Here is a 21,676-nt window from a genome sequence, read left to right as displayed (position 1 = left end):
GGGCTTCTACTGTTCCCTCTGTAGCTTGCTTATTTGTCACTGACTTGTATATAGGAATCAGTCAGGATCTACAGCTTTTTGGACAGAGTCCATGGATTTATCCCAAATAGCATGTTTGACGTCTTCAGAATATATGCTCAGGAGCTGCTTCTGTGCAAAGAGATCAAACAACTATTCATAACTCTCTGCCTCCTTCCCCTTGACTTTTTTTTTTTTTAATCAAATCAGACATTTTATACTGATATGTTCTATGACTCATCTAGTCTTGCATTTTGAGAGCTCTAAATTTCAATCTATACACTTCAGGAGTAATTTGAAACCTTTACAATACAGCCTTTTAAAACTCATATTTCAAAACCTGATCAATTGGCATTTCATTAAATACATTAAATGCTTTACCCAAGAGCTTACTAATCAGAGTTGGGATTTTCTTGTCCTCTGGAACTTTCTATACCTCATATAACCTCTCAAAAACAGTAAAGTATTCTTCAGTGCCATCTGTTTCTTTGTATGTAGGGCACAGCTTGTCCCAGCTGAGCATTCCTTGGATGGAGGGCATACCTAAGGACTGTGGGATCTGCTCCTCCCTGTCCATTATGCTCTGGGCATACAGCCTTTCCTTCTCATTTTCTTGGATATCTTCGCTTTCAGTTCCAGGGATGATTGGTGTGCAGCTGCTTTCTTCTCCTCTTGGGTATCCTTCGCCTCTCAGCTTCTAGGGCCCACCAGTGTGCTGCTTCTTGTTCTTTAGCTCTCTAGGCAGCTTCCCATTGGTGGTGTATGCTCCTCTTTTATTCTGTCATTCTCCACCGTAGCCGCTTGGAACTTTGTGGTTGCTTCACTAACACTAATGTTTATACTTTATTCTTTTTCTATTTCCGTACTTGAAACAAACAAAAAATAATGAAACTGTAACTTCTCTTTAATCTGTTCTCAATCTTCTGATTTGTGAATCACTTAAAGCCAGTTTATCAGTGCTGCAAGTGTGAATCTCAGTTAACCAACAAACTGTGTAAATCCTGCCAGCTATGCCAAGGTGATGTTTTGGGGTTCACCCAGGCCAGTAAAGGATTCAGTCAACATCTGCCTTGTAACCCTAGGTATCTTGTGGCTATGCAGCATTAGTTCAGAGCTCTGACCCCCAACAGTCTGCCAGTGGCCCACAAGCCTCACCATGGCTATATCCAACTTGGATCCGCCTCACAGGCTGACATTAGTAGCCTTCCAGCCTTGAATTTGCCCCAAAATCATCTTCATTCAGGGTCCTGTCTCTCCCATTGGTCTCTCACAGAAAAAGTATTAGGCTTGCTGCCTCTATAGAGACAGTGTAACATTCTAACCTGTCAGCTTAATAGAAGCACACACTGTACTGATCTTATCTAGAACTCATGATTTATAATGAAAACAAAACAAGTTTATTAACAAAAGAGCATGGAGTAAGTTATACCAGGTAAAAGACATTAAAGTAGCGATCCTTAAAAGTAGATAAAAGTGAAAACAGGCATCTAAAGATCTAAAACTTACCATTCATAAGCCGAATTTTTTTAGTAAAAAAGGGAAGCACCAGAGATGGGAATCGGCTTATGAACGGGTGTAGAGAGAGGGAGAGGTGAGACACAGCTTTCCCCCCAATAGAGGGAGCAAGGAGAGACAGCACAGCGAGCAGAGCCAGAAGGGAAGGGGCAGGACCAGAGTCTCTCCACTTCTGGCCATGCTGCTCTCCCCCCAGCCTCCAAAGCAGCTGCTGCTCCGGGGCTGGCAGACTGTGGCCACGCCACCCAGCCCAGCACGCTGGAACATGCTGCGGCTGCGCTGCCCAGCCTGCTGGAGCAGCTCCAGCCAGAAAGAGACATCCTCCCCTGGCCCTCCCCGGGTAAGGTAGGAAGGGATGGGATGAGGAAAGTGTGGGGGTCCCCGGCTAAGGGTGGGGTCATGTGGGGGGCAGTCACAGGGGTTACTCCCCTGATTCCCAGCTTCTCCCCCACAAAAAATTTCCTCACCAGTTGCTGTCCCAACCCACTAGGGTAAGCAGCTGGAGCGCCGGGACACTTTGTTTACTTAGGTTTACCTCCGTGCCTGTGGACACTCGAGGTAAACAAATCATCTCAGCCCACCAGCAGCTTATCCTGATGGCCCAGGAGTCAAAGTATGCTGACCCCTGAATTATAGGGTCGGTTTATGAATGGGTCATAAACATTTTCCATTTTTACTTATCCATTTTAGGGGGGGTTGGCTTATGATCGAGTATATACAGTAATCTAGTAAAATACAGATTTTGTTCAAGATGTTTTTTCTCTAAGCCACAGTCATCTTTCCATCTTTTTATTGGCCAGGACCCATCACAGAGATCAAACTGCTAGGTTTCTTAGTCTCCTTAAAAAGAAGGTTAACTTAGGATTTGCTTCCCTCTCTCGTTATAGTTCAGTGAACCTTTGAAATGTATTCTTTGATGGGTACTCCCAGGTAAAGTTCATTAGTTCATGCTGAGCAAAGGAGCCATGAGGTGTGGAAGATAAGGCTTCTGGTTTGTCTCCTGATTCCTCTCCACTGATGGTAGCTACTATGCAAATGATCTCTTCCTACTGCAATCTCTGACAAAAACTAATTTGAGCCACACATGGTTTGAGGTGCCAGCAGCTTTCCTTTTTCTGGAGAAAACCTGTTAATCAACTCCTCTGACATACCTGATTTAAACCCCTTTTAGGCTGTGTCTACACTACAGACCTTACAGCAGCACAGCTGTACCACTGCAACTGCACTGCTGTAAGGTCTCCTGTGTAGCCACTCTATGCGATGGGAGAGAACTCTCCTGTCAGCATAATTAAATCACCTCCAACGAACTGTGGTAGCTATGTTGTTAGGAGAGCATCTCCCGCCGGCATAGCGCTGTCCACACCACTGCTTTTGGTGAAACTTATGACAATCAGGGGGATGTTTTTTTCACTGACAGACAAAAGTGCTAGCGTAGACGTAGCGTAGGTCACAAACTTTAAAGTATAATATGATTGAGTATCCATAATTCCACATACAGCATTGTTACATATATTTTACAATGATACTATTGACCAGTGTGTTGTTAGTTTTCAAATATCACCTCATAAGGCATATTTTGTACACAAATTATTGCAGTAGTATGTCAGGTGTGAATACAAGGGACAAAGAAGGTAAGAGGGTTGTCCTGCTAGGAAGCTTGGAGTGTCTTCGGTGATAACCAAGCACCAGGTCACCTGAGGTATGAAAAGACACTGAGCCAAGTATCCAACAGATTTGTTGGCTGGGCTTGGCTGCAGATGTTAATGCCTAGATACTTTCCTCTCTCTTACCTGTCAAGAAAGGAGAGCACCTGCAAAGAGAGAAGTGGGAATGGCCCAATCTAGTAAGACCTGGGGGTTCATAGAGATTGACTTGAAAGACGCATTACCAGAAACACCAACTGAAAATCAGAATTTTCTGGCAGTCTGTGACGCTTTCCCAAAATATGTGGTGGAGCAGTCCCTGAAGGATAAAGGGACTGATAAAGTCATGGCTGCATTGATGAAACATGTAGTGTTGCAGTTTGGCCAACCAAGCTGCATCTTCAGTGATCAGGGGAAAGAATTTGAATCACAGTTATTACACAAGGTTTGTGAGCTAGCAACTCCAAGTAACTAAGGTGAGGACCACTGTAGCCCACTCTGCAATTAATGGGGAAGTAGAGAGAGTAAACTGCACCATTGGTTCTATGCTTAGAGTATTAGTTAGCAAAGACCAGCGAGACCCAGTTTATACAACAGCTTTTGTTGTCTTTGCATAAAACACCAGCCAGCACTCAACTATCTATCACTTCCCTTATGAGATTGTTTATTGACTCCACAAATCCATGCTTCCATGGGACTTCATGTTCTGGCATCAAGAACTGATAAGGCCCCTTGCACCATGGAGCACCCATGGAAAAAAAAAATTGTCGGTGCTTAGCACTCACTGGCAGTCAGTTCCCACCATCCCCTCCAGTACCCCCCACCCACTGGTGGCCCCGCCAATCAACTCCTCCTCTGCCCTCCCAACACCTCCCACCTGCCACGATCAGCTGTTTCACAGCATGCAGGAAGCTTGGACGGGAGGAGCAAGGATGCGGCACACTCGGAGGATGGGGCGGGAGAGGCAAGGCAGGGGTTTTGGGGTGGAGTGTGGGCAGGAAGAGATGGGGTAGGGGCTTGGAGGAAGGGGTCAGGTGAGGGAGGGGCTGGTAGTGGAACAGGGGGGTTGAGCACCCCCAGGGCCCAGAAGAAACTGGCACCTGTGGATGAGAGATACAGCGAAGACTTATATCGGTGGCCTGAGGACAGCATTTCAAAAGGTGGAGGAACAGATGTGCCAGAAATGAGCATGTCAGTCCTAAGATACCAGGAAAAAGGAGAATTATGTGGCCATCCAGGAAGGAGGGAAGGTGTAGCTATGCAACAGGAAAAAGCAGCCTTGAAAAAATCCTAAGTCCTTTTTGGAGGGTACCTTACATGGCAATTTAAAAATTAAACAACTTATCTTTGCTGATACAAAAAGCAAGAGCTTGCTCCTTTATAGTGCCTTGAGAACTGGTGCACGGATTCATTGAAAGGAGAGGTTGGGCAGACACTGAGGATGTTTACAATCATCCCAGAGGAATGGACAGGAGGATTCGGAGGTACATCAGCATGTTTCTGTGTCTCGTCATGGGAGACCAGCTGTGAAGGTAGAATTGCCAGGGTACGCTCAGAATCGCAAGAGACTGCAGTCCTCGACAGACAGTCTGTCCACAACAGATATAACCTGAGCACATGAACCTGCATTCACTAATAAGCTAAATCAAATTATGAGTGATGTCTCCATTAATAACGGACTTGAGTGGGTAGATCAACATGGAACCTGTGGGGATGGCAGACTGTCTGGAATCATAGGAGTTTCTGTTTTAAATTCATATTCCATTAGAGGAAGGGAAATTGTAATGAGCAGTGTAGACAACACCACCACCAATATATAGTGTTATATCTTTATGGTGGTTTTAAGTTGTTGTCTTGCGTGTTATTGTGTTCTTGCATGTGTTCTGGGGGATTTAGCAGGAAATTCAGCCCTACCTGTGCATGCAGGAGTTGGTACTTGCAGTATGTCGATAAATCCCTGTGATTTTATAAGTGAATCTTATAGAATGTAGACATTTTTCCACAGTTATGCAATAATTCAAAAAGAATAATAGACTGTGATTTGTCTTCTCCATTTGACTTACAAAAAAATCAGTATTTTTCTTAGATAAAGTTGCTTTTATACTATTTCATACCAACTTCATATGTGGTATGGTCAGGGCGGCTCCAGGCCCCAGCATGCCAAGCGCGTGCTTGGGGCGGTATGCCGCAGGGGGCGCTCTGCCGGTCGCTGGGAGGGTGGCAGACAGGGCACTGGTGGACCTCCCGCAGCAGAGCGCCCCCCGCGGCATGCCACTGTGCTTGGGGTGGCAAAATGTCTAGAGCCGCCCCTGGGTATGGTGTGGAAGGTGGAGAGAACTATAAGGGATTGGAGAGCTTGGAGAAAGGAGAGAGTGAACATAACCAGAATGAACACGCTATATTTGTTCTCATAGGCAAAACACATAACCAGCTTCAAAAGAAATTGGATTTTTACAGTGAGATTTTTAAAAGACACAGATGGCAGCTAGGTGCCCAGCTCTCACTGAAAGTCAAAGTTTAGTTAAAAACTAAAACTGAGATCATTTAAATAAAAAGTAATAAGGCCTGTAATGGTGTAATTTAGACCCAGGCTTAAATGAGTTTAGATTATATTAATGTGACTATTCTGAAAGAAGTAACGAAGTAGATGAACTACTGACAAAAATATGTTGTTTACTCCATTTTACATGCATTTGGGGTAAAGGTGGATTGATGGTCTAGTGGGGTCTAAGTGTACATTTCTGGTTTGAGTGTTGGGTTGTTGGGATATGGATGGCCAGTTGATGTTGTTACCATCTTCCGTAGGGATAGTCCATTAATTAAGCAAAGTATATGGTATTTTTTAAATTTTATATTGAACTTTGTATTTTTAACAATGTGAAGTGCCTAGAGTCTAAAATAGGTGATGGAAAAACCTAAATAAATGCTGTACTAGAGGACTGGAAGATAGTCAGTCAGTTGTACACCCAGCATTTAGAAAATGAAATATATTATTATTCTGGGAATTATAAACTGGGATGACCCGTTCCTCAGTACTGGGAAAAATAGTGGTGAAAATAATTAAAATTTAGGATCTCCTTCACTAAATGAGTATTATGTGATATTGGTGAACTAGCATGGTTTCTGTAGGAATAAATTGTCTAACCAGATAGAATTATTTGAAAAAGTTGTGCGAATGATGTGGTGATTGATTGATTGATTGATTTTAGACTTTCAAAAGGCTTTTGAAAATCTTCCTTCATGCAAGGAAAAAAAACGTCATGACCACAGGGTACAGTCCTGTGCTTAATCTGTGCCAGGGCTGAGCCCCGGCACCTCTAGGCTTGGGAGTTCATAGCCCTGGCATCTCTGGGCTTGCTGCATCAGTTACGAATGTAAAAAAATTACTTGTGCCCTGGTAACTGTTTCATTACAAATTAAGCACTGGTAAAGTCCTATAAACGATTAAGCAGTAGTGTGGTTCAACATTGGAAAATGGGGTGTGTGGGGGGGAGAATCTCTTCATCACTTGTATATTGTGGAATTATAGTGCAAGAGAGAAAGTCAGGAGGTTGTAAGATATTCCATGAGAGCCTCTAATAATATGTTGAATGCAGTGATTAGTTCCTTAGACATTGTCATTCACAGGCCCTATAAGTTTTGAAATTCTGTAACCAGATTAACAGCTAAAATACTGAGGTTGTGTCAATCATTCTGTAAAAAGCAACAGTCCTATTTTTAATAGGACAGAAAAGACTATTATTTTTACTCTTCTTCTTCAAAGGGTTTCCAAATCCATCATAGTTTTCAGCTGAAAATGTTGAGGTCATACCAACCCCACCTTCACCCTTAGAAATCCTTCTCACAATAGAATGCTCCAGGATGAGATCCAATTTCTTCTGGGAATGAAGGCTATAGAATTGTTACAAGTGCTGGAGCCAGAAATTAACTTCATCTTGGGAGAAGTATAATCCATGCTTTAAAGTCTCAAGACTGGTCAGGGCCTTCAAAATACAGGAAGTATCTTAGGTTCAATGGGGGAGACCATCTTGGTTAGTACAGAGTAATACCCTTAACCCAACAGCACCCACAAGAGTGTTCTGAGTGGCTGTCAACGTTCATTCTCAGAACCTGCTGGTGTATACATATTTAGACATATAAGCCTCAGTACTCCACTGTATGCATACATATCTTAAGGGCAGTGGAGAAGAAGACCTGACATGACGCTAATTGCAGCTCTCTAATTTTCAGCCACCCAGTCCTACTGTAAATTAAAGATGCTGCTGTCAAAAGACTTTCTACCAAAAGAGAATCAGGTGTAGAAAAGCCTCACTCTGCCATACCCTTCCTTCTCCTTCCTCCACATAACTTCTCCCCGGACTATCTTTTTGCCATCCCTTCCCCAACAAACACGCCCTCCCCATGATATGTCTCCTCCTTCCAGGGGATGTACAAGCAGGGGAATATCAAGCAAGGGTAGGGAGGTTGTATTAACACTATATACAGCAGTAGTGAGACTATCACTAGAATACTGTCCCATTCTGGTGCTCACATTTGCAAAAAGATGTTGAAAAATTGGAAAGGGTTAGAAAAGAGCTACAAAAATTATTTGAGGTCTGGAAAACTTTGATGAACAACTATGGAATCTCAGTTTATTTCATTTAGGTTAAGAGGTGCACCTCTACCTCGATATAACGCTGTCCTTGGGAGCCAAAAAATCTTACCGCATTATAGGTGAAGCCACGTTATATCGAACTTGCTTTGATCCACTGCAATGTGCTGTTATTTCGTGTTATATCTACAAATGCCTGCACGGGAAAGAGATTTCTGATAACAGAAAAAAGCATAATGAGATCTAGTAGTTGGAAACTGAAGCAAGGCCAGTCTAAACTAGAAATAAGAAGCAAATTTTTAACAGTGAGGATAATTAACCCTTGGAACCAACTTACTTAGGGATGTGGTGGATTCTCCCATCAATTGCAGTCTTTAAATCGAGACTGGTTATCTTTCTAAAATATATATGCTATACTCAAACAGAAATTTGATGCAGAAATTACTGGGTGAGGTTCTTTGGCCTGTGTTATGCAGGAGATCAGACTAGATCAGGGGTTCACGGCTGAACTGAAACTAAACTGGGTTCACGGCTTGTTCAAGGTAAGCCCCTGGCGGACCTCGAGCCACTTTGTTTAAACTGAGCGTCCACAGGTATGGCCAGCCGCTTCCTGCAGCTCCCATTGTCCGGTAACAGCGAACTGCGGCCACTGGGAGCTGCGAGCGGCCGTACCTGTGGATGCTCAGGTAAACAAAGCATCTTGTGGCCCTCCAGGGGCTTACTCTGAACAAGCCATGAACCAAGTTTGGGAACCACTGGACTAGATGATCATAATGATCATTTCTGGCCTTAAAATCTATGATAATTATTAGAAAACTAGGAAATTCAGAATCATGTTTACAAGTAACTTAAAAGAATATAATGTTGTAAAACATAAATAAACATTAAAAAAGACAAACAATAACATTCCAAAACATACAAACATTTCAAAATATAGAAGTTCACAGAGTACCCAAAGCACTGTAACTCTGCTATGTAAAGATGCCACCCTCTCCCACCTTCTCTTCTTCATGGATGAAGTGCATCACAGAACAATGGTTTCAAAATTGCATTCATATATATACCATGAAACTAACCTTTTTCTCTTTTCTTGTTATTGCTATAATTTCTTGAACTGGACACAGGAGGATTTCTGTGTAGAAATGCTACCATCTGACATAGTGACACTTAGATTATTGGCTGCCACATGGAATAACAGAGTGAATTATATGTGATGCAGAGGTACCCTCATCATCTTATAGGTTATGTCCTAAGTAGAACTGTCAAGTGATTAAAAAAATTAATCGTGATTAATTATACTGTAAACAATAAAAGAACACCATTTATTTAAATTATTTAAATTATTAAATTTTTTAAAATTAAATTATTTATTTGTGGATGTTTTGTACATTTTCAAATATATTGATTTCAATTACAACACAGAATACAAAGTGTACAGCGCTCACTTTATATTTATTTTTATATCAAATATTTGCACTGTAAAAAACAAAAGAAATAGTATTTTTCAGTTCACCCAATAAAAGTACTGTAGTGCAATCTCTTTATCATGAAAGTTAAACTTACAAATGTAGAATTATGTACAAAAAAAAAATTCAAAAATAAAACAGTGTAAAACTTTAGAGCTTACAAATCCATTCAGTCCTACTTCTTGTTTAGCCAATTGCTCAGACAAACAAGTTTGTTTACATTTGCAGGAGGTAACGCTGCCCACTTCTTCTTTAGAATGTCACCTGAAAATGAGAACAGGCGTTCTCATGGCACTGTTGTAGCCGGCATTGCAAGATATTTACATACCAGATGGACTAAAGATTCATATGTCTCTTGATGTATGTCCAGAGATGCATGTCCTCTGGAATGGTGGATGAAGCATGAAGGGGCATACGAATGTTTAGCATATCTGGCACCTAAATACCTTGCAGTGTTGCTTACAAAAGTGCCATGCAAATGCCTGTTCTCACTTTCTGGTGACATTCTAAATCAGAAGCTGGCAGCATTATCTCCTGTAAATGTAAACAAATTTGTTTGTTTCAGCAATTGACTGAACAAGAAGTAGCATTGAATGTAGCTGAACTAGTGGCCAGGCAAACTTTGTCAAGCTCATCAATATCCAGGTGAACTTCCCAAGGATGATCAGAGTTCTCAGAGAACCTCACAAAGGTCATCACAAACCAACATGCCACTCTGATTTTCCTACTGTGTTGTGTATTGACCATTAAAATGTGACCATCATGTTCATAAATGTGGCTTTGTGCACCACATCTCTGCCAAATTATTCTAATAAACGTAATTTTAACTGTTTCTTACCATCCATGCTCAAGTTTGTTTCCTCACTAAAAGAATAATTTTCTGTCTGGGGAATAATTGTTTCCACCAAAACTGAAACTTAATTTTAGAAAAAAAATACAAAATCATAGAATGCTTAAATATTTTTAAATGTATTTTAGAGTTGAGAAGATAATCATGTTTCTTTTTTCCCGCAGCTATTAATAGGCTATGAAAATGGGACGGTAGTACTCTGGGACTTGCGATCAAAAAGAGCAGATTTAAGAGTTTACTATGATGAGGTAAGTATTTCTCACTCATTCAGAGTATAGGACAATTTGGTAGTGTTTTAAGAAGCAGAAGATATATCTGAAAGGTACGGTTAGTTTTGGAAATGCAATATACCATAGTACTCCTTAAAACCGTGCCCCATTGGCAGCAGGTATCAAATCCTGGGAACTCTGAGTCTGAATGCATGTGGTGTTACTGCTTGAGCTAAAAGACCCCGCTCTCCTAGCTGGTGCTGGAGCAGACTCATCAACCGCTGTGTGGCCTACCTACCACTAGAGGGGGACAAAACACCACACCAAGCATGCATGCGTTACAACAAGAGCTGTGTGAATAACTGATTTTTTGGGTTCTCTGGAAAATCTGAAAAATTAAAAAAAATTAGTTTTGGATCAAAAAATTTTAAAAATACAATGGAAGGAAATTTCTAAAAAGAATCTCAAACTGAAAAAATGAAATATTTCATTTTCACTTTTTTGGAATGTCTTTTGCTTTTTTTTTAAAACATGAACAATTTAGTGTAACTGATGAGAATTTTTTGGTTTTGTCACATCTACATTTTTGCCTAAGAAAAGTTTCAGCTCTAGTTACAACTGTGTTTAGGAATTATACTTCATTGTTATCATTACTGGATATTTCTACTTTGTTAGTTAATATCAAAGGCAAGTTATTACCTAGGTCTTATATATTACACAAAGAGCTAGAGGCTGAGTAGCAGTTGGTTTCAGTATGATATATTCTTACATATCTACTAGACCACTATTTCTTCCAAAACACAGCCCTCATCTTAACAAACTGACTGGGTAACTCAATTCAGAGAAATACAAATACAGCTCATGGGTAACAGAAAGAGATGAAAGGAGATTTCTGGGAGAAGATCCATGCAGGAACTGTTTTTTCACCCCCCCTCCCTTTTTTAAAAAATGTATGAAGAATACCTAAATAGTTGTGGGGAACGTTCTCAACTCTAAAAATTGTATGGGCAGGATTCTCATCCTTGGGTCTTGTATTTCTTAGTGTGAGATGGACAGGAATCCCACGAGACCTAAGTGGTATTGGATCAGCTTGTGAGCCATCTCCTTGTTGGCACATAGGTAATAAATAGTTCAGTGTCTTCTGGGTCATTAGGCAGAGATGGGCGAGGAAACTGTTCTCCCTTCTGATGGACAGAAGAATTGAGTGCAAATCAACATTTCCTTTTGCAGATGAGCACTCTGTATCAAGTCAGCTAAATTCGGTGAGACTTTATTGGCATGACAAGCCATCCAAACTGTCAGAAAAAGAATAGGTCCTTCAGGTATGACATATGTTAGAAAACCAGACTCCTATTGGTGAAAATAGCTGGATAATTTTACTGTCAAGGCTTTCATAGTTTAGTTTCACAAAGCCAGCTTAGGAACATAGGAATTCTGTCATCAAATTGACGTGTGGTCCATCTAGTCCAGTTTCTGGCAGTGACCGGTACGAGATGCTTGAGAAGAGAATGTCATTTCTACAGGTTCCTCCTTTCATGGACGTCACTTGCTCCTTTGGGATTTTCCATGTTTCTGCTTCTGGGCTTCTTTAGCTTTTAATTATTTTCTAAGCAAAAATTCTATGCCATAATTCTTTTCAGTCCTTTTTTGGATTGATATGGCATATTCTCATATTACCATATTCAGTTGTTTGGTGGGTCTGTTTCTTATTTTTCTTCCTCATTCTTTTTTTTCTAATGTTCACACATTAACTTTCATCTTTTCTACCATCTTCCTTCCAAACTTCATCCTGTTGTTGTCATTTCATTTTCACACCGTTGCCTCATGCAGTCATCATCTCATTATTTAAGCAACATACTTGGCTTCTTACTTTCTGTGCACCCATTGTCTCCCTCTTTAATCTTTCCAATACACATTTGGCTTTCCCTTGTCGCGTATTTACAGTATGTTTTCAACTTGTACGGAGTGCCACAGCTGAAAATGTCATCCTGTTCCATTGAATTAGTCATCCATCAGTTATTAGATATTTAAACTTGTTTTTTTAATTATGAAGCCAACGCATTGAGACAAAATGCATTTTACTTAATTTTAAGAATTAAGTTTGACAAAATAAAAAGTTAAATTTTGTATATTGCTAAATTGTTGAACATAGGACAAAATGATAAATATGTGAACGGGGTGCAAATGTACTCATTACAAATAAGTTTCTTTACTCAGATTGGTGAAGCACACCCCAAGGCTTTGAGATTCAGTTAGAACGACAAGTATAACTGAAATAACAGGAAAATAAGAGAGTATGAAAAATTTAGCAAAATGACCCCCTGTATCATGCATATTTAAAGCGATCCCACAGTGCTGACATACTTAGGGTATGTCTACACTATGAAATTAAGTTGATTTAATAGAAGTTGATTTTTTAGAAATTGATTTGATACAGTTGATTGTGTGTGTCCCCACTAAGTGCGTTAAGTCGGCAGTGTGCATCCACAGTACCGAGGCTAGCATCGACTTTTGCACTGTGATAGCTATCCCACAGTTTCTGCAGACTCCACCACTCATTGGAAATCTGGGTTGAGCTCCCAATGCCTGATGGGGCAAAAACATTGTCATGGGTGGCTCTGGGTACATGTCGTCAGGTCCCCCTCGCTCCCTTCCTCCGTGAAAGCAACGGCAAAAAATTGTTTCTCGCCTTTTTTCCTGGGTTACCCATGCAGGCGGCATACCACGGCAAGCATGGAGCCTGCTCAGCTCACAGTCACCGTATGTCTCCTGGGTGCTGCTGACAGATGCAGTACAGCATTGCTACTCATCAGCATCCCCTTGCCTTGCCTTGCCTTGCAGATGGCAGACAGTGCAATACGACTGCTAACCATCATCCCGTGGGTGCTTCTGGCCGACCTCAGTTAGGTTGCTTGGGGGCACCTGGGCAGACCGGTGAGGTCGGTCGGGGGCTCTGGACAAAAATGGGAATGACTCCAGGTCACTCTCTCCTTTAAATTTCATCTAATGGAGATTCAGTCCTGCCTGCAATACCATGCCAGCTGGAGGCTTCTGCCTCAGACTGCTCTCCCAGTTGGAAGCACCATGCGGTTACACCTAGCCCAGCCTACCCCTTGCTCCTGTGGCTCATGAAGCCTGGACAGTAGAAAGGAACAGTTCAGTTATAGGCTGAGCAGTGCTGAATGGTGATAGAATGTGCCTTTGGATGTTTAAAAGCTCTGGTGCAGTTTACTGACTTGGTTAGACCTCAGCAATATTCCCATCATTATTACTGCTTGCTGTGTGCTCCACAGTGTCTGTGAGAGTAAGGGGGAGACATTTATGGTGGAGTGGGAGGTTGAGGCAAATCGCCTGGCCACTGATTATGCGCAGCCAGACAGCAAAGCAGTTAGAAGAGCACAGCACAGTGCACTGTGCATCACAGAAGCTTTGAAAATCAGTTTCATGACTGGCCAGGCTACAGTGTGAAAGTTCTGTTTGTTCTGACCCCTTGGTTCACTCTACTTCCCTGTAAGCCAACTGCTCTCCCCTCCCCCCTTTGATCTCTGCTTACAGAGGCAATAAAGTCATTGTTTCAAATTCATGCATTCTTTATTAATTTGTCACACAAATGGGGGGATAACTGCCAAGGTAGCCTGGGAGGGGTTGGGGAGGAGGGAAGCACAGGGGTGGGGTAGTTTTAGAGGCACCCCCTAGAATGGCATGCAGCTCATCATGGAAGCAGCATGTCTGACCCAGAGCGGCAGTTTGCCTCTCTGGTTCTTTGGTAGGCTTGCCTGAGCTTCTTAAGTTTCACGTGGCACTGCTGCAGGTCCCTGTTATAACCTCTGTCCTTCATGCCCTTGGAGATTTTTTCAAATATTCTGGCATTTTGTCTTTTGGAACGGAATTTGGATAGCATGGATTCGTCTCCCCATACAGCAATCAGATGCAGTACCTCCCGTTTGGTCCATGCTTTGCTGGAGCTCGTTTGCGATTCTGGGACTCCATGGTCCCTGTGCTGATGAGCTCTGCATGGTCATCTGTGCTGATCATCTCGCTACACTGGCCAAACAGGAAATGTTATTCAAAAGTTCGCAGGGCTTTTCCTGTCTACCTGGCCAGCGCATCTGAGTTGAGAGTGCTGTCCAGAGCGATCACAATGGTGCACTCTGGAATAGCTCCCAGAGGCCAATACCGTCGAATTACATCCACACTACCCCAAATTTGACCCAGCAGGGTCGATTTCAGTGCTAATCCCCTCGTTGGGGAGGAGTACAGAAATAGATTTTAAGAGCCCTTTAAATTGACAAAAATGGCTTCGTCGTGTGGACGGGTGCAGGGTTACATCGATCTAATACTGCTAAATTCGACCTAAACTCGTAGTGTAGATCAGGACTTAGAACCTAATGCAGCCCATTAGAAACAAAGGTGGAAGAAACAGTCAGTGGAGCACACTGCAAGAGGAAATGACGTTTTGGTCTGCTGTCAACTCAGTCACTCTTGGTGTCCCACATGAACAATCATGAATCAGTTTTTATACCCTGTTTTTCATAAATATACATTCTGAGACCAAATTTACTTAGATCTTGGTCCCTTTTCCATATGTGGTGTTCTGGGAACATATAATTGGGGTTCTGATTGCTGTCATAAGCTATTTGTGTCAGTACCACCTTAATACATTCCCCAATGTTTTCAATGTGTTAATACAGTTAGTCTCATGGTTACACATACTAAAACATCCTCCCAAAACACATTATTTTATGCTTCTGTGGTGAACTTATTTATTACAAACTACATATTACAAAACATTGCTAATTTGTATAAATCTCAAGTTAAGCAGTCATGCTAACTCCTTCGCTACTTAAGCTAACTAACAGGCTCACCAGGCCTCAGCCTATTGCCAGGCCTGCCTTAGTTGTTATACAGACTCTTATGTTTCTGTACTTGCATGACAGCTCTAATAGCTTCTATTTTAATATCTTAAAACATTGTAATATGCCTTAGCACATGATACAAAATTTAATCTTGCACCCTAAAATTAGTTGCAGCACTTCTCAAACTTTAGCAACCCAAAGACTCTCATTTTGATTTACAGTTTTTTGCGGATTCCCCTCCCCCCGCCACACACACACACATACTCAGCCCCATGCCCTGCCCCCATTCCTCCTCTTTCCCCAAAGCCCCATCCCCACTCCACCTCTTCTTGCCCTCCTTCCACCCTTGCCCCTCCTCTTTCTGCCCCTCCTCCGAGCGCACCCCATTCCTACTTCTCCCCCTCCCTCCCAGCTCCTCCTGCATGCTGCTGAACAGGTGTTCCGCAGTGTGCAGGAGGCATTGGGAGGGAGAGGGAGGAATTGAAGGAAGGAGGGAAGGAGTTGATCAGTGGGGCCAGTGGACACCCTGGAGTACCCTTGTGGACCCCAGGGGTCCGCGAACTCCAGTTTGAGAAACGTTGGGTTAGGGGGTTTCAGGTCAACAAACGACTTAGTTTCCTTCAGAACCTCTTATGTAGAACTTTTTCAGAGACTTGTTAAATATCCAATAAATTAGGTCATCAGGTTTTCCTTTATATGGTATTTTGCCAGTGTGCCACCTGAACCCTAATAGATCGGATTTCCCTTTACAGAATCCATGTTGGTTTATCTATTTAATGGGAAAGAAAGAGGACAAGGAAAATCTTTATATTATCCCAGTATGTAAACCTTAGAAATGAAAACCAAAATATACAAGCTTAAACGATGTCTGTTCTCATGTGAAGTGCATTAGGGTTGTGGAGGGAAAAAGGAACAATAAGCCCCTCTCCCTTTCTTAGTTTTCTTCCACAGGAATCAGCCCTAATCTGGCTACTTGTGGTTAGGCAGGAAAGCGTTCTTTCTATCTATCTATTCTCTTGACGCTAAAAATTCATAGTTTAGTCCATAAAGTTCCAAATATTTTTTTACATAAATAGTAAATGATTCTCTTGACTTCTAATCTATCTCTTTTTAAAATGTGTACATAAAGATCATTTTTAAAGTTTTGCATGGGAATGTATTTGTACAAAAAATACAGAAATAATTATTTCCCAGTTTTCAGAGAGTTTTGTTTTGTGTTCCAACTGCTACTATTTCGTATGTCCAAGGGCTTGTCTGCGCAGGGACATTAAGGATTATGGCTACACTGCAATTAAACAGCCACGGCTGGCTCATGGGGCCAAGGCTAAAGGGGTATTTAATTGTAGTGTAGACATTTAGACTGAGGCTGGAGCCTAGGCTATGGAACCCCATGCGAGGGAAGAGTCCCAGGGCTTGGATTCCAGCCTGAGCCTGAACATCTACACCGTAATTAAACAGCACCTTAGACTGAACCCCGAAGCATGAATCAGCTGTCATGGACTAGCCACATGTGTTTAATTGCAGTGTGTTTGCCTCAGTCTTTAATAAGGCTAATGAGGAGCTTAGGGATAATGGAAGGATGACAAATGGGAATGAGGATATGGAGGTAGATATTACCACATCTGAGGTAGAAGCCAAACTTGAACAGCTTAATGACTTGTAAACTGGAGTAATAGTCAATAGGATGAAATTTAATAATGAAAAGTGCGAAGGTCATGGCATTTATGGGATTAATATAAGAATTTTAGTTTATAAATTGGGGCCACATCAGTTGGAGCACAGGAGGAGGAAGATGATGGCGAGTAATTGGTTGATACCAGCAATGACTATGTAGCCGCCATGTGATATGGCCGTTAACAAAGCTGAATACGGTTTTAGGATGCATCCAGGCCGAGGGTATTTCCAGCAAGATAAGGAGGTGTTAGTACCGTTACTAAGCGATCTGTGCAGACCTCATTTGGAATACTGTGTGCAGTTTCTGGTGTCGCTGTTAAGAAGGATGATCAAACTGGAACACGGTTAGAAGATGGGGCTACTAGGATGTAATCCGAGGAATGAAAACCGTGGCTTAGGAAAGGAGACTCAAGAGCTTGTTGTTTAGCCTAACCAAAAGAAGGTTGAGGGGGATAGCTTGCTCTTATTAAAATATATCAAGGGCATTAATTATTAGAGGAGGGAGAGGACATTACTTAGCTTAGTACCAATGTGACACAAGAAAAATGGGGTATAGCTGGACACAGGAAGTTTTAGACTTGAAATAGAACGAAGGTTCTGAACCATTAAGGATGAAGTTCTGGATATAGCCTTCCAAGGCCAGAGTGGGGCAAAAGACATACTGGCTTTAAGACGTAGCTTGATAAGTTTTATGGAAGGGATAGATATGATGGGATAGCTTCATTGCAATTGATCTTGGATTATCAGCAGTATGTAGTCCAGTGGTCTGTGATGGGATGGCGATCTGAGTTATTGCAGAGAATTCTTTCCTGAGGCTGGCGGTGATTTTTGCCACGTGCTCTGGGTTTAGCTGATCGCCATAATTGGGTAGCTGATCGCCATATTTGGGGTCGGGAAGGAATTTTTCTCCGGAGCAGATTGGCAGAGGCCCTGGAGGTTTTTCGCCTTCCTCTGTAGCGTGGGGCATGGGTCACTTGCTGGTGGATTCTCTGCAGCTTGAGGTCTTCAAACCACAATCCGAGGACTTCAGCAACTCAGACATAGGTTAGGAGTTTGTTATAGAAGTGGATGGGTAGGATTCTGTGGGCTGCTTTGTGCAGGAGGTCAGACTAGATGATCATATTGGTCCCTTCTGACCTTAAAGTCTATGAGTCTATGAACCCCGAAGCATGAATCAGCTGTCATGGACCAGCCACGTGTGTTTAATTGCAGTGCAGGTGTACCCTGAGGGCTAGTCTATATAAGGATATACAGGAAAATTACTCCAAATTAATTTAAGATGTGAATTTGAAGTGGACTAGTTAAACTGCATTAAATCCCTGTGTAAATGCATTTATTCAGAATTAAAGTGCCCTTAATGCAGTTTAGTTTACTTTGGAAGGTAATTAAGGTAAACCAAACTAAAGCTGCTTTAATTCTGAATGAGGGTGTTCACATGGGGGGTTAATGCAGTTTAACTAATCCATTTCAAATTCATGCCCTTAGTTAATTTAGATTAATTTTCGTAGATGTCCCTGTGTAGACAAGCTCTCAGAAAAATTAATCTGAATGAACTAAAGGTGTAAATTTAAAGTGGATTAGTTAAACTACATTAAACTTCTGTATGGACACTCTCATTCAGAATTAAAGTAGATTTAATTTGGTTTAGTTTAATTATGGCTATGTCTACAGGGCCCCGCATTTCAGACTATATGCATGTAATTTGAAACATGCACTAGCATGCTGCATTGGACATCCCCATGCAAATACTGCTAGTGCAAACTAAAAGGTACCTAGTTCATGTTAACTAGTCCTCTTTAAACAGATACCTGTTGGAGATAAGTATAGTCCGCCTGGAACAGGGCATCACACTGTGTTTGGGATATTATATTCTGTGGCCTAACCGCTGGGCTATGAGATATTCTGATATTGAGTGTCTCTCAGTCTCTCCTATTGAAGCCATTCCACTTTGTATAAACAATTAAATATGTATTGAGCCAAGGAGAGAGTGAGAATGATTCTATAGTGCAATGGTTAGGGCACTCACCCGAGAGCTGGAATGCCCCTTTTCAAATCCCTTATCCTCATTGGGCAGAAGGAGGAATTAAACCGTGGTCTCCCATATCCTGGGTGAATTCTCTAACCATTGAGCTGAAGGTTATAAGGGAACCCACCTCTTCTTCTTCCACCTAAGTCCCTTTGTGGATCTAGGTAGCATCTTGCAACCCAACCCAATCCAGCAAGATCTGAATACAAATATAAAGTCCAGTTTGGCTTGTGTGGGAAAAAAACTAGACCTTCTTGGGTTCAGGTCAGGTTGGCTCACATCAGCAGTCTGCCACCTCACTAGGAGAGTCTTACTAGAATGTTCTTCTCACCCCAGACCAGTGGGAGGGGCAATAGGAGATTCCCTTCTCCTCCACACACACACACACCTCTCTCCAGGTCTAAAACAAACAGGGAGAGCAGGAGCTCTGATCTGGCTTCCACCTATTCTCCTCACTGTGAAACCAGAGAAGGCAGAACCAATGGAACCAAGATCAAAGCACCAGGTCTGTATTAGCTCACTATGCACAATCTAAATTTATTACCTGAGAACTTCTTGAACCCAACTGGCAAAGAGCACAGAGTAAGTAAAGGTTACAGGAATCCCCTGTACGTACCAGTCCACCAAAGAACGTCATGTAAGATCACTAACGAAAGCCTGTTTCACACTGATCATCATCATTATTGTGAGATGTATGTTGAGAAAATATGTGAAGAGTTATGCATATATACTAAAAATCATGTTCTCTAGCTCTATGAGTTAAGACGGGTCACCATAAGGTAATCCACATACTCCAGGCAGGTGGGGGAGAAGGGAGGGAAAGAGATGCTTTCCCTGGCTGGTCATGTTCAAATTAAGTATTGTGTGGTTCAGAATGGATACCCAGTTACAGTCTGAGTAAAATGCTAATCAATATATTGCTGAGGTTGCAGAGAAAAAACAAAACCAGCAGGTGTTATCCTGGTTAGGTGTAAGACAATTAACTTTTGAAACTATATCTGGGGTGCATCTGAATCCCCAGTTATTCCTTCAGTCTTTGAGGTCAAGCTGCCAGCAGGCTTGATCTTATGAGAAGGGTTGTCAGCCAATGTGGTTGAAAATGCTGGGAAAAGGACTTGGGATAAGCTAACCTCTAGAAGATAGAGGAATGCCTTGGTAGCTAAGTTTAGCTTTAGAAAGACTGTTGTGATTTTGTTTTATATATACCATTTGTTTCCAGTATTCTCACTCGCTATCACTTGACTCTCTGTTCTTAGATAATAATCTTATTCTTGCTTTCACTATATGTATAGCTAAATGGTGTGTATTAAGTGAGTGAGGATCCTAAAATGAAACTTGCAAGCTGGGATGTATTATTCCTTTGAGAATAGAGGATCCGAGAATTCTGGAGTATTCATTGGATCAGGGGCTGGGCACTCCAGAAGGATGCTCAAAGGACCCAGGGATTGGTGTGTGCTTATCGCTAACCTGTACAGACAGAACAGGCCTACAGAGGCCTGGAGGACCATGCTTGTGTTGCCAGAAGCTGATGATTTCAGGGAACTGATCCACAGGCAGTACAAACAAGATTTCCGCAGGCTAAGGGCAGGTGGGTGAGGTGTCTCTCAACCCTGTGTACCCCTGGAAATCTGCCCTTGTAGCAAGTGCCCACTACCATATTCTGAGCTTGCAGGTGTATCTGGTGTTTGCAGTAGAACTGAATCATTCTGTTCAGAAAAAATTCACTGTGCATGTGGAGAATGATACACACTAAGAAAAGTTATTACACATTTAAGTTAGCATGTACAGTTGAAGGTGCTTCTTTTGTTTGCTCTGATGAGCAATTTGAGTGAAAGTACTTTAAAGGGGTGCTGATGGTGGTGGATTGCAGACAAATAAGAGGCACCCAATTACTGAGATGCCATTGGATAAGGATAACCTCAAATCACACATTAAAATGTAACTGTATTAGTTAATGTGAACTGTGTATTCTGTAATGACTTTTGTGTTTGTTCTCACTACCATTTCTTTAGGCTATTCATTCTGTTGACTGGCATCATGAGGGGAAGCAGTTCATGTGCAGTCACTCTGATGGCAGCTTGACTCTGTGGAACTTGAAAAGTCCTAGCAGACCATTTCAGATAACAATCCCACATGGTAAGAAAGATGCTTTAAAAAGAACATATTGCGGGGAAGGAATGAAAGAGATGGTTTTATTTGCAGGTATCTATGATTAGTTCATTTTATCTGGTCCTGTGATCTACTTCGTAACCATTTCTTGTATAGGTTCCTGTATTCTTTAATCTGCAGAATATTCTCAAAATCAACTAGCAGCTATGTTACATTTTACATCAGAGGCCTGTCTGAGCACCAAAGTATCTGATTTTTATTTAATACTCTCTGCCTCTGACCATGTTTGATTTGTTTTGCTTGTGGGAAACAACATTTAAGCTCATATATGTTTAAAACAGAATTTAAAAAGACAATAGCATTTGCTGTGAAGAAAGAAAATATGTTGAATAAAAGAGTAAAAGGAATCTAATTATTTCAGACAAATTAATATGCAAACTGCAGTGGAAAATAGGTATTAGTACTCTGCCATTTGCAATGACTTTAAAGTTCAGTTATTGTGCTATATATAGAACCATCCAATGCGGTGGCAATTGTAAGTTTTAGTAAGATTTATACCTTCTTTCTTTCCACAGGAAAAATTCAAAGAGATGGGAAAAAACCTGAGTCTTGTAAACCAATTCTTAAAGTAGAGTACAAGACATGTAAAAGCAGGTATGTTTTTGTCCCCTTAGGAAAATATTAAGCCAAATCTATGTGCTTGGCTACACTCTATGTAA

The 21,676-nt window shown here is 41.6% G+C and overlaps 1 protein-coding gene across 6 annotated transcripts in view; it reads left to right on the top strand.

Annotated features, from left to right (window-relative positions):
- The window catches only part of STXBP5L (syntaxin binding protein 5L), a 451,518-nt gene that overhangs the window by 289,059 nt on the left and 140,783 nt on the right, over positions 1–21,676 (top strand). For all 6 annotated transcript variants that reach the window (XM_075071819.1, XM_075071811.1, XM_075071817.1 and 3 more), the window contains exons 7-9: positions 10,248–10,331; positions 20,861–20,984; positions 21,533–21,611. In XM_075071819.1, coding sequence (XP_074927920.1) covers positions 10,248–10,331; positions 20,861–20,984; positions 21,533–21,611 — 287 coding nt within the window. The remainder of the gene's footprint in view (positions 1–10,247; positions 10,332–20,860; positions 20,985–21,532; positions 21,612–21,676) is intronic.

The sequence above is a fragment of the Chelonoidis abingdonii genome, chromosome 1 (assembly GCF_003597395.2).
Source record: "Chelonoidis abingdonii isolate Lonesome George chromosome 1, CheloAbing_2.0, whole genome shotgun sequence".
In the NCBI taxonomy this organism is placed as follows: Eukaryota; Metazoa; Chordata; order Testudines; family Testudinidae; genus Chelonoidis; species Chelonoidis abingdonii.
This window is presented reverse-complemented; position numbering and strand designations above follow the sequence as displayed.